Genomic DNA, 19,325 nt, shown 5'->3' on the forward strand with positions numbered 1-19,325 from the left:
AAAGGCAACGTGAGAACCAATTAGATCACAGCGCGGGAACTAGGAATCAGACTGATCTGCACCCATACATAAGGTCAGAACCGGCACCAGCACCATACTACTCTCCAGCCAGTTTCCTTTTCTGTTATCGTCATGGCTCGTACAAAGCAGACCGCTCGCAAGTCCACCGGCGGCAAGGCGCCGCGCAAGCAGCTGGCCACCAAGGCGGCCCGCAAGAGCGCGCCGGCCACGGGCGGCGTGAAGAAGCCGCACCGCTACCGGCCCGGCACGGTGGCTCTGCGCGAGATCCGCCGCTACCAGAAGTCCACGGAGCTGCTGATCCGCAAGCTGCCGTTCCAGCGCCTGGTGCGCGAGATCGCGCAGGACTTCAAGACCGACCTGCGCTTCCAGAGCTCGGCTGTGATGGCGCTGCAGGAGGCGTGCGAGGCCTACCTCGTGGGGCTCTTCGAGGACACCAACCTGTGTGCCATCCACGCCAAGCGCGTCACCATCATGCCCAAGGACATCCAGCTTGCCCGCCGCATCCGCGGGGAGAGGGCGTAACCCAAGGCTATTGCTTACTCTGAACTGAAAAAGGCTCTTTTTAGAGCCACCTACTTTGTCGATAAGAAAGAACTGTTGTAATGCTTTCCCTTATTTTACCTCCCTAGGCAGTTAATAAACAATAATCGGAAGAAAAACCTCTCTCTACTCTTTTTTTTCTGCCTTATAGCAGGATATAAATTCTGTACTGGAGACTGCACAGGCTGTTCAGACCAGAGAGGCTCCAGAGGACTCTTAACAAACCTCGCTGTTAGTTTCCTCCCATATATTTACCTTCTCACAGTTTGCTGCCCTTAGAAGCCTAAAAGTGCTTTTCTTTGTCCTGTCATTTCTCTACAAATCTAGTCTTTGTTGAAGATGCTATGTAAGCTGGAGTTATAAGCCACCTCTTTGGATTACTTTCTCCTGGGTCTCTGCTACTGTGTGTATGAAATATACATGTTAATAAACCTGTTTATTTTTCCTTTGCTAATCTGTGTTTTGTTACAGGGGCCCCAGCTGAGAACCAAGATGTACAGCGGGAAAGTTCTCGACCACCACCACCACCACCCGCCCTCCACCTGGGAAAAAGAAAGAAGATTGAATTAAAATCAAACGAGCAAATTTAGATGGAAAAGGTTTATTGTCCTATGGTACAATTATATTATTACCTTTACGTTATCTTTTCTACTGGAAAGAGATAATAGGCACCTCTAATAGACAAAAATCATTGAAATTTTCAATATCCTATAAATTAGCATCTAAATTCATAGACACTTCACAGATATTAGACCCTAATAAATAGTTAAACAGAAATGCCTTCCCGTAGAATAACTAAAAAACACTTGGGCAGGCTTTTTAGACTATGTTCTCATATGACAACAAAACGAAATTCAGTCGGTTCCTTTACCTTAATTTGACATTTATATATATCTTAAGAGATTTCAGAGCTGTTCTGTAGTGACCAGAGCCTTTCCTTTATCCTCAGTGAGCCCATGCCTTATAAAGAATATGCCTTCCTGTCTGCAATTTCCACCTTCCTGTATGCTGCTTACCAATGATGATTTGCCATGACGTTGAGTGACAAGTGTTCAATTTCCCGGGCCTAAAGGAAAAGAAGCAGCACCTCTCCTAAATCCCCCTTTATTTCCAATCAAGTCACAATTACATGATATCTCACTTACATTTTTTTTCAAAAAGGCAAAATCATGATTCAGCAAATAAAAATGAGTATGTGTCAAAGAGCTTCACTTTTCAATAAATGAACCAACAGGTAAAATGCCATGGTAGGTTCAAAGAACATTTAAGAAATTAGGATATTTACAGAAAATGTAACAAAGAAATGTTAGAACAGGACTGTTAGATTAGTTTAAAATAAAATTATTTTATTATCCAATAGGTCATAAATCTTCCACTGGATAGAAATTATTTGCCTCTCTGCCAGTTAAGTAACTTCACTAATTTTGGTACCTACAGTCAATAGTAAATAGTTAGATGGTCTGAGTACATTTTTATAGAATCCTTGTGTGGCCTATAACCTTGTATATTGGACATCATGGTTCCTCCTTTTTTCCTTACTTCCAAGTCTCAGACAATTTTTCTCACACTGAGGCAGGAGATAGATAAGCCCCAGGCTGAGCAGCTGGAGTTTGTCGCCTGTGGCCAGATGCTCCAAGACAAAGATAATAGCTGGAGCAGAGAGGAGCTGAGTCCTGCCCAGATAAAAGATAAAGAGACCACATATACCTCATTCTCAAGGTCAAGGAAACCTTCCAGACTACACATGCGCAGAAACACTCCTTGGAGGTCAAATAAGGAGGGGTCACCACCCCATAGTAAGTGATGTCAACCTACCCATAAGCCTCTTCGCTAGAATCCATCTTGGCTAAGAGATGCAGGAGCACACGTGGCAGGACACTGAGATAATCCAAATACGACTTAGAACCAAGAAAAGCAAGATGATTGGTCAAAAGAAACCTGGAAGAGATGCCCCGTATAAGTGATTTAAACTACTGCAAGCACTCAACATTCTGAGTTCACCCAGGTGTACCTATTGAGAAATGGAATATTTCCTGCCATATCAGTAAACAAAGGATGTCACAGCAGAGCTTGCAGCCCTCCAATGTGAGCTGGTGAGCCCTGAGGGAACTTAGGAAGGAAAGAATACCTGCCATCTAGCAGCCATCAGACTGCAGCCACTCTATACAGTGAGCCCTGAGGAAACTCAGGATGTGAAAATACAGGATACTGGCCCCAGACAGCTGAGGTGAATATCAAAGGAATGAGTTCGGTGAGCCCAGACTCTTGCATCTTCCCATACATAGAAAAGAGCTAAATTCCTTAATCTGAGATATCTAGTTTCCTTTAATTAACAATAATCTTTTGATATTCCTGACTACCTGCCCTTTGTTGCAAAATGTCTATAAAACCTGGCTCTCCCCTAGCCTCCTGGGAGCAGTTCTCTCAGGATTACTTGAGATGCTGCCTCCCAGGCTTTTAAGTCCTAAAAATCTCCACCGAATAAAACATAACTCTCAATTTTTAGGTTGTGAATAATTTTTTAAGTCCACACTATTCACAAGTACTCTTTTTCCTCCTCATAAACACTTTAGTTGTTTCACTACTTTCCGTCTCTTTGTGGGAATTCATTTCTGAAAAACCAGGGGGCCAGGGGCCTTGTCACTGGCCACTGTCCCTGCTGGTCTGGTGGCTAGGATCCAGCACTCTCACTACCGTGGCCTGACTTCAGTCTCTAGCCCGGGAACTGAAATCCTGCAGGCTGAGGCCACCCAAGATCAACACAGTGAATCGTTACCAAAAAAAAAAAAAAAATATATATATATATATATATACACACACATATGTATGTATATAAATATATATATAAACTTTCGAGATAAATTTCTATGACACACCATGGTGTAACTCCTTGACATTCTTATTTTACTCATGCATCAAATAATGGACACTTTAACTTATTATTCTTTCTAGACTCCAAAGTAATTTACCTGATTTTTTAACCTCATTCTCTCTTGGTCTTTACCTACTTTCCAGGAATAGTAAATTGTTTTCTGGCCTTCCTTCTTTTAAGGAAACGCTTTTGTACTTCTACTAAATGATTTCTTTTCTTCTTTTGTTTTATAAAATCACTGAGTGCACAATCTATCAAACAATCTATCAATCAAAGAACACTCATTGCTTTCATAATCAGTTCTGAATGTTCCCTCTCAAGAAACACACTTTTGGGGGAAAAAAAATAAGCATAAATTTTCAGGTACGCTCCATTTCCTGATATTCTGCCCTTGAAGAATTCTAAGGTCAACAATTTTTCTAGTATTCATCTTTTCTTGCCTTGATAAGTAATGGTTTATTCCACAAGCCTGCCTTAGTTCTCTAATGTGATTTTATTTTTTAATTTATTTTTGCAATGCTTCATTCTAGTTGAGACGAGTATCTGTAATTGGGTTTCTTAGAAATACATTGAACGTCCACTGTGTTCCAAAGCCCATGATAGCAAGGTTGGATACAGATCAAGAAACAGAGAGGGAAAAGGAAAAATTCTAGAGCACCACTGACCAAAGAAAACAATGCAAGGCAAACATTTAATGAAAAAAATTTCAGTAGCCACATTTTAAAAAGCAAAGAGATGCAATATTTTAAATAATACATTGCATTTAACCCAAAACATCCAAGATATGTTCATTTCAACATGTAATAAATATAGAGATATTATTAATGCAATATCTTACATTCTTTTTTTCAATCTAAATCTACCAAATTGGGTTTATATTTTAGTCAATCTGACACTAATTTTTTACTGGAAATGATTCGTATTTAAATTCCATACAGCTTATTGTTTAAAATTAAGTTCACATGCCCAGGTTGTTCAAACATACCTAAAAATTTCCAATAACTGAAATGGAGTATCAGCCTTTAAATTTAAATTAATTAAAATTAAGTAAAATTAAAAATTCAGCTCCTCAGCAACATCAATCCCATTCCAAAATATATATATTTTTATATATATATGAATATATTATATATATCATATATAATAACGGCTCAAAAGTTATTCCTGACTACTTTATCAGACCATACAGTCTTAGGGGGAATTGTGTTCGGAGCGTGGAGATGGCAATGGAGACTGCTGGTTAAATTGGGGGAGTTATATAAATTTAAATGTAATGATGTAAGTTTAGCACTGACTTCTTAAATAAAAAGTTTGCTCACAAAAAGATATGGAGATTAGGAAAGCAACTGAACATAGGCCCAGGTGGCAAAATACCAGATTGAGAGATTTAAGAATATTGAGGAGAAAGTCAATCTTTGGAGCATGAAGATGGAATTTCCGCAGGTAATTACAGTAGTCCTCAATGACTGTGTTGAGCATTTGACCAGAAATTTACTTTTTGATTTTCAGAACACCTTTGTGATGTCGGGGTTAACATTTCCATTCTACAAATGAAGAAAATAAAGTAAAAATAAGAAAACACCTGCCACAAAACAGGTCCTGGACGTCAGAAGGTGAAAGATAGCAAATACTGAGGGCGCAAGCAATGGAGTCATACCTCCCAAAAACAAACACGCCAGCGGGAAAGCCTTGTTGCCCAATGGATTTCAGAAATTTCCTCGCTCCCTAAGACAAGTTTACCACCATAACTATTTCACCTTCATTTAAAGTATACAAAAATGCTTCTCTGCGGGCTTCCCTGGTGGCGCAGTGGTTGGGGGTCCGCCTACCGATGCAGGAGACGCGGGTTCGTGCCCCGGTCCGAGAGGGTCCCGCGTGCCGCGGAGCGGCTGGGCCCGTGGGCCATGGCCGCTGGGCCTGCGCGTCCAGAGCCTGTGCTCCGCAACGGGAGAGGCCACAACAGTGAGAGACCCGTGTACCGCAAAAAAAAAAAAAATGCTTCTCTGGGAAGAGAAAAGCCAGGGACTCGTTTGCATTTCAGATATGCGTTTAAAATGAGAGGCAATGTATAATTTCGGTTAATGACTTGGCCTAAATATCCAAACGTGAAAAACAGATGCTGGCTTAATAGGTACAATTATTTCACTCCCTTGATAAACAAGAGAATTTTTTTAAATGTCCTTAAACACAACGTGTTAAACTGAATTCTGAGAATGAGCAGACAAAGCAATCTTCTCTTTTCGGCCCCGCCCCACTGACTCTCGGGCATGGTGGGCGGGGATAAATTAGCTTACGAACTAACCCCACCCCCTACCCACCCTCATTTGTAGTTTTCAAAAAGGTCCGCTTCCGGGTTTTAAATAGGAATTTCGGTGTGCTCTCCCTATTTGTGAGTACAGTACCTCATCTAGTCTTTAGTGATGTCTGGACGTGGCAAAGGCGGGAAGGGCTTGGGTAAAGGGGGCGCCAAGCGCCACCGCAAAGTCCTGCGGGATAACATTCAAGGGATCACAAAACCTGCAATCCGTCGCCTGGCTCGTCGCGGTGGAGTAAAGCGCATCTCAGGTCTTATTTATGAGGAGACCCGCGGGGTTCTGAAAGTGTTTCTGGAGAACGTAATTCGGGACGCGGTCACCTATACCGAGCACGCCAAGCGCAAGACTGTCACGGCCATGGACGTGGTCTACGCGCTCAAGCGCCAGGGACGCACTCTCTACGGATTTGGCGGTTAAGTCGGCACCCACAAACTAATTTTCTGTAGCAATGCCCAAGGCCCTTTTCAGGGCCACCTAACTACTCGCTTGAAAGAGCTCGTTGCCCTGAACTGGTGTTTTCAGGTTTTTTTGTAAGGAACTTGAGTTCCGAAGTTTGTTAGATTTTGGGTGCAGTTGCTTTAATGCAGCTCATGTTTGCATAGGTTTGAGTGCATCAAACGTTTACACCGTGTTGCAGTTTTAATGCCACACGATGGCTTTTCCAGTGTAGAACCCTTAAGCGTCCCACATTGTCTGAATAGCACTTCTGATTCCTGGGAATTCTCGGTCTTGCAAAATTAACCAGTGAACTTTAAGATTTTACTAATTTATTAGATTTTCCGGAATACGGAATTACTGTTTGACAGTAAGCTATGAATAGTGTTGGGAGACAAATATAGGTAATGCCTTATTGGCCTGCTCAAATCTCACTCAAAACTTTGGTAAATTTTAAATATTCAGCCCCTAGTAGGGCAACTCAAGGGACAAGGTATAATGAAAGAAGCTAAGACTGAACTGTAGAGAGTGAAGGCACCCATGAGGAGGCCCAGGTGGCACATGGGCCGTTTCTCCTCTCCCTTAAAAGCATTTATATTTGGATTATATAAACTGATTACCAGATGTTTTTTAATCTACAAAGAATTTGGGATTTGTCTCCTGCCTTTTCAAATCTATTCCCTGGTAGTCTGTAATAAAGCAACAACTTTAATTCATCTCAAGAACCCTCCGGTTTCTTTTCTCAACTATAATGTCAGAAACCGAGCTACATGGACATCTAGCTCTGTGCTGGGACTCCGTCACACCAAAGGTTTTCTCATGTTGTCAGTATTTGCAAAGGAAAAGGGGAAAGAAGTCCCCAAAGTAATAAATGAACAAATTCTTCTGTGTCTTGGCTTCAAAAGAAAGTCACTGGCAGAGGCCTGTTTAAAAGGACTTCAAGGTATTAGGTGCCTTTTCCTTACATAGGCTTCCTGCCTGCAGGCCATTTGAACCAATCCCAGTACTGTGGCGGCAGGGGTGTGGGAAGGGGATTGGGAAAGAAGGAGCAATTGTTAGTTAACTGTCTTTTGGTCCTGCTGGGTTCTGTGATGGTCTCTTAAGGTGGCCCCCAGGATTTCCCCTCTTGAGGTTCACTCTTGTGTGATGAAGTCCCTTGAGTCTGGATGTGACCTGTGACTTGCTTTTAACCATCAAAACAGGTGACCATAGGTGACAGGATGTAAAAAATTTTGTGTATATGACCATGTTATCTAGGATTGTAACATCCTTGACTCTTACATGCTGGTTTTGGTGAATCAAGTACCCCTGTTGTCAGGCCCAAATGACAAGAAACTGACAGGGCTATTTAGGAACTGAGGGATGCCTTCAACTAACAGCCCATAAGGGCTTCAAGCCAACAGCCAACAAGAAAATAAGACCCTCAGTCTTAAAACTACAAAGAACCAACCAGTAAATTAGTTTGGAAGAGGATATTTCCCCAAACATCCAACGGACCTCAGTCCTGCATAACACCTCAATAGCATCCTCACAGAGGACCCAGCTAAACCCTGCCCAGACCCACAGAACCTGTGAGATAATACATGTGTGTTGTCTGAAGCTAGAAATTTCAAGGCAATCTGTCATGCAGCAATAAAGACAGCCAACACATTTGGCATGTTCATCAATCCATGTCATCGAAAATAACAGATATGATGAACTGAAACTTCAATCTTTATCTAAAGGAAGACCTACATTTAAAGAAAAAAAACTTTAATGTGAACAACATTGTTTCACAACTATGTGAACCTCTACTCACACACCCAATACTGACCTGGCACATACATTGGTAGTGTCTTGCTGGCCGCCCAAATACCAACTCTATAAGCCGTGAAAAGTACTAAAAGCAATTTATCAGTCATTTTGCTTTCAGCAATACAGAAACTATCAAAATAGTAACTCAGGAAAACTGTACATTTCATTCCATATTCTCTGTTCTCCCTGCACTTGTACATCTTCTCTTACTCCTGATTTTGTTTCTTCTTTTTTTTTTTTCCTCCTGTGTAAATGAATACAGAACCTAACACTGACTGAAGGCAAGGAATACAAAAATGAAATATAAAATAAAAATTAGTCAAATTGAGGATTTCAGACCCCACTTCAGCACCATGTAGGGTTGATTATATCAATAATAGCCTCAAGACAAAATAAAGTGAAAATCTTTTCTTTTTAATGCAAATTTGAAAATTCACCTTTGAAAGCGTATACTTGTAGTTGAGATTAAACTCTGAGGTTCCAGTAAATACCCCAGGCCTAGTCCAGTATATACTGTATAACTGAGATTCTGACCCTTTGTAAAGTACGAACACCTTCTCATGAGTTAATATTTGTGAAGCACATAAAATTATTTTGTTGTAACATGGGCATTATATTTAAAACAAGGAACCCAAATACAGGTACTAGCATTACACAACTTTAAGTCCACAGATACTCACTCTAAAATTTTCAATCTAAGCAATGACTGGCTACAAGAACAATTTAAAGATTTTAAGAAATAAAAACACAAAACCCAGAATACTACAACTTTCTACTAGTTCCTACAACACACATTTCAAATTCTTTGCTGCACTGAAGAACAAAAATTCAAATAAACCTCTCATACTGCAATACTGTTTCCTGCGCTTTAAAGAATGACTGTTAAAAAAAAGAAAAGAAAAAAACATGTTTTTAAAGTACTGACAAATCTTGATATTATAGCTCTCAATATGCAAAAATGAGTGGCTCTAAAAAGAACCATTGAGAAATGCTAGAGGCATAGAAAAATTTACTTGGAGATGGTGTACTTGGTGACAGCCTTGGTGCCCTCGGACACGGCGTGCTTGGCCAGCACCCCGGGCAGCAGCAGGCCCACGGCCTTCTGAATCTCCCTGAATGTGATGGACAAGTGCTTGTTTTAATGCTCCAGGAGCGACGGCTCGCCCGCGATGCAAAGATGTTATTGACAAACGAGTTCATGATGCCCATGGCCTTGGACGAGATGCTAGGGTCCGAGTGGACCTACTTGCAGCACTTTACAGACATAGGCAAAGATAGAATAGCTCTCCTTATGACCGCACTTGCGTTTCTTGCCATTTTTCTTCTGAACCTGAGTCACTGCCTTTTTGGAGCCGTTTTTTGAGTTGGGACAGAGTTAGCCGGCTCTGGCATGGTAAACAAAGTAAGTAAAATTGGGGGATTAAAAGAACGAGAACAAAAGGAACATCGCGAGTATTTTTATCAAGGATATACAAACGAACACTCACAAAGCTAAACTTTGATTGGACAAAAGCTGACCAATAGGTTACTAGTATGTAAACTAGGATTCAAAAACTCCCTTTTTTATTGGATCAAAAACGAACACTTTTGTATATTCCTATAGGTTGATTTACAGCACTGTTATGAGACTATAAATTCATTCACACAAAACAATCAATTTCTTTTTAATTAAATGAAAGTCTTCGCGTTTGGATGCGGAAACCAGGTAAGGAAATCCTGTTATCTAGCCCAGTCCAGTCCTGACCGCAGCTCTGTCGGGTTTGTCAGGGACACCTTGGGTCCCTCGGAAGGAGTCCCGAAATGCCGGCCCATTGCAGTGTTATCAAGAAAGACTCGATCGCCGCCATCTTTTTTAAGGTTCCACATTGCAAAGCTTTTCATGACGGCTCTCACCGTTAGACCCAAGGTGACATTTTAAAAATGCATCAAAGCCAAACAACAGAGCCAAATTACCAGTTTTGTTTGCTTGTTTGTTTCTTTTTTTTTTTTGCGGTACGCGGGCCTCTCACTGTTGTGGCCTCTCCAGTTTCGGAGCACAGGCTCCGGACGCGCAGGCCCAGCGGCCATGGCTCACGGGCGCAGCCGCTCCGCGGCATGTGAGATCCTCCCGAACCGGGGCATGAACCCGTGTCCCCTGCATCGGCAGGCGTACTCTCAACCACTGCGCCACCAGGGAAGCCCCAAATTACCCGTTTTGAGTCAAACACACTAAAGATCCAGGGATTCCAGGATATTGGGATTTTGCTGCGTGGCCCCTGAATAATACAAAATTCCTTACATCTTAACAGTATTTCCTAGAAGACCATGTTACAGTGAACTAGATGTTTACGGTCAGTGTGGAATAGGATTCATGAGATGCTTAGACGATGGATTTTTAAGTAGGGGGAAGGTCTGGGACTAAGATCCGATGAAAACGGGTTAACTGCAGAAAATGGCGGGTGTCTAAAGTCTAAACTTTTCCGAACACATTCTATTTTGTATATCCAAACAGGAAAAACGTTGAAGAATATTAAATTAGTAATGTGTTTTTGGACAATACTTGAGTGTGTGGGTATTATCGATAAAACAACTAGGAAAAAAAAAATTTTTTTTTAAGGGGCTGGGAAGATGTCTGCTAATTGAAATTCACCAATCCCAAACTTGCACCTAATGGATAAACCAATCCTAAATCGCTCGGAGCACTTCCGGAATTTAGCAGCGGATGACTAACAGGAATTGCCCACAATCCAATCAGAGTGATTCTGTTCCTGTATAAATATAGAAGCAAATCTACCAGTTTAGCCTCTTTATTTTGGAGATAAGTAATGGCGCGTACAAAGCAAACTGCTCGCAAGTCCACCGGCGGCAAGGCGCCGCGCAAGCAGCTGGCCACCAAGGCGGCCCGCAAGAGCGCGCCGGCCACGGGCGGCGTGAAGAAGCCGCACCGCTACCGGCCCGGCACGGTGGCCTTGCGCGAGATCCGCCGCTACCAGAAGTCCACGGAGCTGCTGATCCGCAAGCTGCCGTTCCAGCGCCTGGTGCGCGAGATCGCGCAGGACTTCAAGACCGACCTGCGCTTCCAGAGCTCGGCCGTGATGGCGCTGCAGGAGGCGTGCGAGGCCTACCTGGTGGGGCTCTTCGAGGACACCAACCTGTGTGCCATCCACGCCAAGCGCGTCACCATCATGCCCAAGGACATCCAGCTTGCCCGCCGCATCCGCGGGGAGAGAGCATAAATTATTATTGCCAACTTAAAACCCAAAGGCTCTTTTCAGAGCCACCTATAATTTCACTTTGAGGAACTGTATCACAAGGGAGTAGAAAATCCCCCCGACCCCTACCAAGGCAAGGCTGGAGGAGGGCAGAACTCCCTTCTCTCCCAAGTATTCCATGTACCAACCCCAGGAAAGGACAGTCACCCCTGCACACTCCGTCTTCCATATAAGAACAGGACATTGATTCCTGAAACTACTTTTCCTCTGCAATCCTTAAAGTTATTTGAGAAACAGCCAGGGGAAAAATAGGTGATATATAAATATTTTTATCCTCTTAACCCCTAAAAGAGAAATAAACCTCCCATGTGAAGATATCCTTATCCCAGTATGAGAATAGAAAGTATCCTTAATAGAATTTGGGAATTCAACACTAAGAAAGCTGTATAAGCAAACTTCATTTGTCTGCTACCCCAAGTACAAGCCATATATATGTGTGTGTGTGTATATATATATGTATATATATATATATGGCATATATATATACATAATGTAAATGTATATGTATATATGGCCTGCTTTGGTTACTTCGGTGGTCTCATTTCTGAATGACCTCTGTGCGTACAAATTGTTTTTTTCCCCCGTTAATCTATGTCAATTTAATTATTAGACCAGGCAAAATAATTCAAATTTCCCTCTCCCTGATACAAGAAGTCCAGGGATGACGTCAGGTATGAGAAAAAGGGTGGGTCCTTGAGCAACCTGGAAAGCATGCTAGGGATGCTTTATGTGGCATGCACACACATACACATGTGTGTGCACATGAACATGAACATATTCAAGGACCCAGGCTGAGTACTACTGGAGAGCAGTTTGGTGTTAACTTACTTGCTTCTGTGCTGAGCAATACATCCTCTGGTAAAGGTCGTCATACTTTCTGTACTGAAAATAGAGACCTGGTACCCAAAACATGGGTTGCATGGGATTTCCAGAGTTCAACTTCCAGCAGCACCACCGGCAGAGTGGGCAGCAGTGCTGTCAGTGATACAGTTGGGCATAGCACTAGTGCACCAAATCTGGGGCCTGAACTAATAAGTATGTTCAGCACATCAGGAATTCATAGGTTGTTGCAGCACATAACTGAAAATTCAGATTGCAGAATGTGTCTGCACCCTGCATGAGAAACATAATATAGTCACTAAGGCAGAACTTAGGCTTTGCCATAATCACCTATTTTTCATCCTCAAAGAGCCAATGAGACAACAGCTCCCAACTTTCCTCTAACAAATGCAGAATCCTAGGGCAAACCCTAGAGCAATGCCAGGTTTGTGGATTCAGTCAGGTTTTACAGATGTTGGCAGTGGGAACGCCCAGCCTTATTCCTGGGTTTACTCCCGGTCGGGGGGGATTAGGCAACACTGGAGGCTCTCCAGGAGCTAAGTGAATAGCTCTGCAGAAAAGTGAGAACACACGTCCCACGGCAGGAACCAAAGACACTGGACACCAACAGTTTATTTAACAAACGTTTCAGACTGTTACTGGAGCAAATCCTCAGCTACAGAAACCAGAAGTCACCTTCAGAAACAGTGGGGATAGGTCAGTGCAATGTTTTTGAACCTTGAAGCAAAACTGCAAGTGTTAATGGCAATGCAATGTGATTTCTATGTGACTATTGAAAGGCTTATTAGGCTCCCAGTCATCATCGCAGAACTTCTGCCATTTTAAAAAATGTAATTTTCAGGTGGAACGCAGGAAATACAAAAAGCAAACCAAAACTGGGGGTGGGGGGCAGCTGGGGAGAAACAACAAAAATCCTCTGCATGAAAGTCCATAACAGCTTTATTTATAAATTAGAAACAACTTAATATCTTTCAACTGGTGAATGGTTAAATAAATTCTCATACACAATGCAATGCAATCCTACTCAGCAATAAAAAGGGAGGCCATTGATACATGCAACTACCTAGATGGGTAACGCTTAGTGAAAAAAGCCAGTCTCAAAATGTTGCGTTTTGTATTATTCCATGTATATAACATTCTCAAAATGGCAATTCAAGAGGTGGATAACAGACTAGTGATCGCCCCAGGACAGGGGAGAAGTGAGTGGATGTGAATACAAAAGTGTTACATTAATGAGTTCGTTGGTGATGATGGAACAGTTTTGTGTCAGCGTTGAGATGGTAGTGACACATAAAATTGCACAGGGCTACACACACACACACACACACACACAAATGGGTGCATGGAAAAATTGGTGAGAGCTGAGTAAGGCCTGTAGGCTAGTTAAAAGTACTTTGCCAATGTCAATTACCTGGCTTTGATATTATAAGATAATAAGATTTCACCATTAGGGGAAACTGGGTTCGAGGAACTCTAGGTACTATTGGAGCAACTTTTGTGAATTTAGTTATTTCAAAATGACAATGTAAAAAAGGCTGTGATCTTTCTTTAGCAGTTGCTACTGTGTATTACTTTGGACTCCAAGGCTTGTTTAACAAATTAGTGTTCTTTTTTTGGTGTGTTTTGGTTTGTTTTTGCATAAATAGCAGTGTTTTCCTTTATTCTGGCTGTTCTACTGATGACGTGTCCATTGAACAGCAGTTTGGTTCGTTTATGTTGGTGTGTGATTTTTTAGCTATTGCTGCCACTACCTCAAAAGTAAATTGAGTTTTCAAATTTGATATTTGTAATCTCAAATTTACTGATGGGGTAATTGGTTGAGCTACTGCTCAGCTCTTAGGACAGTGTGCTTGTTATATCATAGTGTGAAGTAAAAATAATCTCTTATTTTGAACATTCTGTTTATTCCAAGGACATCATTTAAATCATAGTGCTCGACAATTTTTTTTAAATAATATAATAATCTAGGAAAGATCACATTTTTACTTCTGGCACTTGCATAAAATCTCTTTGCCTAACATTGGCGTTTATGATAGCTTTGCATGAGTTCCATGCACCAACAACAGTAAAGGACAATCACCCCTCCACCCTCTGTCCTCTATATAAGAACAGGGTATTATTAGCCCCTGACAATTCACATTCTTTTCCTCTGCAATCCTTCATTGTTCAAATTTATATGCTTAATCTGTATAAGTGAAAGCACACTGTACAAATTGGTGTTATATTAGAAATGTTTTGAAATCTTTCCATGTGCCTTAGGCCTGTCTGTATTATAAATGCTTTGTTTTTAAGAACAAAGTCCAGGGCGATAGAAATTTATTGTTCACGAACTAGATGCTATTTTGTTTACAATAACTCTATTATCAGTAGTATTGATCCTATTTTATGGAGAAGGCCACTGAGTCTCAGATAGATTAATAAACATGCCCAATAATAGTTTGAGAGCAGCTTGCTTATGGATTCCAAACCCAAAGCCTGGCGTGGTTGCTTGTCAATGTATTTATAAATTACTTTGTTTTGGGAATTTGGGCTTAAAGGCCAGTGGCAAAGATCCAAGAATATATGGAATGGATAAATCTTTAAACACATACAAACATACTTAAACGAGGCAATTCCCTTTGTGTATACGTTTGATGCTTCTGTTTAAAGATTCTTATTTTCTGAATACCAGTAAAACGCCCTAGCCCTTGTTCATTTCAGGTCTTAGAAGCAAGGGGCGGGGACTCAGTACGGTTTCCCGCCTTTCTGGTCTTACAGTTTTCACAAAGGTCCGCACAATCGCTACATAAGGGGCTGCAGGTTGCTAGCGTTAGACTCAGTCGCCGTGCTTGGTTTTCCTGTGTTATGTCTGGACGGGGCAAGGGCGGGAAAGGCCTGGGGAAAGGGGGCGCTAAGCGTCACCGCAAGGTCCTGCGTGATAACATCCAGGGCATCACCAAGCCCGCCATTCGCCGTCTGGCCCGGCGTGGCGGTGTGAAGCGCATTTCCGGCCTCATCTACGAGGAGACCCGCGGGGTGTTGAAGGTGTTCCTGGAAAACGTAATACGGGACGCTGTCACCTACACCGAGCACGCCAAGCGCAAGACTGTTACGGCCATGGACGTAGTCTATGCGCTCAAGCGCCAGGGACGCACTCTCTATGGCTTCGGCGGCTAAAATTGACCTTTGTAAGGTTTTTCTCTTTTTTATAGCAAAGGTAAAGGCCCTTTTCAGGGCCACCTATCTTTTCTGTGAAAGAGCTCACACTTACTATTTCGTGGTCTGTAGGGTAGTTTGGTACAGATGGGAGAAGTGAAGCACTAAAATGTTGCTTAGACATAGTTCGGTCTTCAGTCCCTAAGGTGTTTTCACAATGCTGGAGGTGTTACTATCGCTGTTCCTGATGTATAGATTAACTCAGGACCAACAGGTGGCTAGTGGCTAATAGTGGCCACGCAGCTGGTAAGTAAACGGTCATGGGTTCTTTGAGTAGAAATAAATATTTGGGGTGTCCACAGACACTAGAGTACAGCTCTTACATGGCTTATATACTAAATTAAATTATGAAAATGTGACAAGACAAAGGAGTTTGGGCTAGAATAGTTAATGGTAGAAAAGGAACTAGGAAGATAAAGGCTAGTTTAACAATGCAGAGTTCTCTCTGTTTTAAGCTTCCTATCTGGTGATAATGCTATTTTCTTCCTGGTACAGGGAGGGAATCTTCCATATGGGAATTTGATTTCCTGTTTTCAGAAGGAAAATAGGTCAGAGTGCTCTTTTGCACCTGCTGTTTTTCAAGTGCCTTTAGCTCAAAATAACTCAAGCCAAAGTGGCATATTTTAGGGTGGCATATTCTGCCACGCTTCACCACCAAGCACACTACCAGGCAACTTTCCCAGAGGTCACAGAGCAGAAAGGGTCACAGACCAAATTAAAATGCTTAGAAATTTTAATCAATTTAAACCATGTTGCAAAAAGCATGGGGAAATAGATGTACAGCACAGCATACTTAGGATAAGACAAACAGGTGGAAGGTCCTCGCTAGATGAATCCTGTTATTTACACAATGTTCATATAATCTCCTTTGCTCTCTGCCACATCAGCCTTCCTTCCTGATGATGGGCCTCTGAGAACCAGAGTTAAGTTGAACAAGAGGACTGAGCAGGTGGAAGGCAGCTGGGCCAATCACACACAGTTGCTCTATTAAACAGATCTAGGGGTATATTTGCTTGGTCTATAGTTGTCACTCACCAATGGGTTTTATCTGCATCCTATGGGCAGAGGTCAAGTGGGTGGCTGACTTAAGATATCAAGTATGAGATGCCTCATAGATACTGAGAATTTTATGTGCCTCATGAATGTGTGGTGCCTACTTGGTCCTTCAATCCCATCCTCTCTGTGTTCAGCACACGTTTACCTCTAGTCTCTGAGTCTAACGTATACTTAGATGTAACTTAACGTATACTCAGTCCTTCGCAGAACTGAGCACTCTTCAATAACATAGTGAATCCCCCTTACTCCTGCCTCCTCTCACCTCACTCTTCCCTGCTCTTTCCTCAGCCAAATACCTGCTACTCCTTCTGGGCCCAGCTGTCATATTGAAACGGAGCAGGACAGTATGGTCTATGCCCCCATGTTCTCAGCCTGACTTTTGTCTGTGTAAAGGCTTTAGCCAAAGAATAAGTTTAATCAGAGAAGTGAGAAAATACAGAAACAAAGGAAAACTGTCAAAGAAGACCAAATAATAATAGTTTAGTCCTTAAGCATAGTCAAGGACCTTTAGTTCCTCCTCAAGGGCTATAGTTAATGTTCTGAGCCACATCCTGTGAGCTGCCTTGTAGGTACTGAAACCCCCGCCAGGTGGAAGAAGTTAACTACATGATGACCAGACTGCAGCCATGACATAAGCTGCCACAAATCCGAGAAATGGCCTCAGAGAAATGGGAACAAACCGACCCTGGAAGTAAAGACTAACTGTACTTAATAATCAAGATGATGCTGGTCAGACCACCACATGACCAATTTCAAGATGACTGTGAGAGCTGACTGTACTGTTTCTGCATGTAGCGCCCTCCCTCAGCCTGGAAAAGCTCTTGCCCACTGATTGTCAGCTGGGGGGGAGTCAGCCTTTGGACAGGCGTTCGCCCTCCCCCCACCCCAGTTGCTGGCATCCAAAATAAAGCAAACTTTCCTTTCCACCAACCTTGCCTCTTTATTGGCTTCTGAGCAGCGAGCAGCCAGACCCCACTTCCGGTTACAATATGACCTTCTTCCTCATATCCTCATCGTTCCCTTGCCTGCAAAGGACTCTAAGAATGAAATTTCTGACCATAAGTGTTCCTACTTGAATATAGTCTATCTTTTATTATTTTTTCTAATTGTTTTTGTTTAACCTTCTGGTTCAACCAAGCTATAAATTACTGGAAGTTAGAACTAAGCTTTCTTCTTTCCTGGTGTCACTCATATATCAATGCATAGACTGAATATTCAAGGAGGATACACTAGCTTGGGGCAAAACACAATTACACCCTTATTGTGTAGCCTTTGAACCCAGCGTTGGCAGAGGCAATCTGCCACAGGCCTTGAGGGTGTGCCAAGAATGCCATTTATCAGAGTTGAGGAACCTTAAAGAATGGGATAGTGGCTGTCCCCAGACAAACAGCGGATTTGCTTAGTGCACTCAGTTCAATCCCCCAAGCTGTACCCTGGCTGTGATGCAAACCCACTGTGTGTGCAGTATCCATCTGGGCCCCTCCAGGTCGCCCCTGTGGGACCTGATGGACAAGGGGACCCAATGCAAAGTTGCTGCTTGATGTGCTGTGCTGTAATAAAGCCTCTTGTCTCTGACCTAGGAGTGTTGTGTCTACTGCCAGCAGCCATGAAAGACTTACAGGTTATCTTATTATCTTGTAAGTAGGGTAAGATCCCAGACTCTTCACAAACTCTGACACAAAGTGAAGAAAAAGGAGAAGGAGAAGGAGAGGAAGGGGAAGGGGAGGAAGGGGAAGGGGAAGGAGAAAGGAGAAGGCAGCGAGGTGGAGAGGGAGAGGCGGGAGGAGGAGAAGGGGGCGGAGAGAGAGAGAGGGTATGAGTGCAGCATTTTATTCCAGGGAGCTCCTCAATAGCTGTCTGCCCCTCTTGGTGGCACTATCAGGCCTGGAATAAATGTTAGGCTTGTCCAGCATCAGAATCTCTCTTTCTTTCTTTATCTCTCTCTCTCTCTCTCTCTCTCTCTCTCTCTCTCGCTCTCTCTCTCTCGCTCTCTCGCTCTCTCGCTCTCTCGCTCTCGCTCTCCCTCTTTTTTCGTACACGGCATGATGAAATTTGCAACTCACTCAGATTTCTGCAGTGGGAGGGAGTGATTGTAGATTGGGAATAATGCAGGCAGAGAGACCTGTCAGGCCACTATAGGGATTAGAAAGCTGTATAGGAGAAACAAAACTTTCCTCTACCCTTTTAGGGTCTCTAACTGGGCTTGAGAATTAAGTTGACATAAGACAGGTTAACATGAGAAAAGCACACAAATTTTATTTAATCTTTTTACATGTACATGGGAGTCTTCACAGGAAAATGAAGACCCAAAAAGCAGTTAAGCCTAAGTGCTTATATACTAGGTTGAACAAAGAGTAGTAATTGTGAAATAGCAATTAAAATATATGGGGAGACTAAAGGAAGATAAGGATTATTTTAACAAGGTCTGTTTGTATAGATTCTCTCATCCTGGACTCCCCATTTCTGGTGATAAGAATGTTCATTTCCTCCTGGTATAGGGATGGCACCTTTCACATGGGATAATTATCTGCTTTCGGGAAGAAAAGGGGAGATCACAGCCCCATTCTTTCATTAGCTGTTTTTCAAGCGCCTTAGCTCAAAATAATCCTTATGCCAAAGTGGCATATTTTGGGGTGGCATATTCTGCTCCATTTCAGCTGATATTCAATTTTCGGGGTGCCAAGATGTCTCACCATTTATGGCACACTCTGGAAGAGACGGCTCAAGGAGGATCTATGAACTGATAATGGAGAACAAGAGTTTGTTAATTGAGTGGAACCACAGAACAGAGGAATAGGACCCAAAGAAGCAAACTGAGAAGGATCATGGAGAACAACAGGATCTGGGTTAGGAAGAAAGGTACCACAAAACACTGTGAGAAGATTGTGAAGGCAGGAGTAATAAACAGGGTCAGATGTGCATGGTTTTGGCCATTCGAAGCTCACTGGTAACTATGCCAAGGATATATTTAGTGAGTGATTTTTGAAGAAGTCATATAATCATGAA

General features: G+C 42.5%; 3 protein-coding genes and 1 pseudogene across 3 annotated transcripts; 3 read left to right on the forward strand and 1 right to left on the reverse strand.

The window, feature by feature from the left end:
• Positions 1-96: 96 nt before the first annotated feature.
• Positions 97-11,192, forward strand: LOC114907512. The gene is made up of 4 exons (XM_029243253.1): positions 97-540; positions 5,845-6,160; positions 8,997-9,245; positions 10,780-11,192. Exons 1-4 carry the CDS (start codon positions 133-135, stop codon positions 11,190-11,192), a joined length of 1,386 nt encoding a protein of 461 aa, XP_029099086.1. The 5' UTR covers positions 97-132.
• Positions 1,784-6,165, forward strand: LOC114907332 (histone H4-like). Its single transcript, XM_029242851.1, has 2 exons — positions 1,784-1,795; positions 5,845-6,165. The coding sequence occupies exons 1-2, from the start codon at positions 1,784-1,786 to the stop codon at positions 6,163-6,165; spliced, it is 333 nt and encodes a 110-aa protein (XP_029098684.1).
• On the reverse strand, positions 8,987-9,369 carry LOC114907318 (annotated as a pseudogene).
• Positions 11,193-14,912: 3,720 nt separating the features above from the next.
• On the forward strand, positions 14,913-18,426 carry LOC114907513 (histone H4-like). The gene is made up of 2 exons (XM_029243254.1): positions 14,913-15,213; positions 18,314-18,426. The coding sequence occupies exons 1-2, from the start codon at positions 14,913-14,915 to the stop codon at positions 18,424-18,426; spliced, it is 414 nt and encodes a 137-aa protein (XP_029099087.1).
• The last annotated feature ends 899 nt before the right edge of the window (positions 18,427-19,325 follow it).

This window comes from Monodon monoceros, unplaced genomic scaffold (genome assembly GCF_005190385.1).
Source record: "Monodon monoceros isolate NGI ecotype Baffin Bay Population unplaced genomic scaffold, NGI_Narwhal_1 Super_Scaffold_3, whole genome shotgun sequence".
Taxonomy (NCBI): domain Eukaryota; kingdom Metazoa; phylum Chordata; class Mammalia; order Artiodactyla; family Monodontidae; genus Monodon; species Monodon monoceros.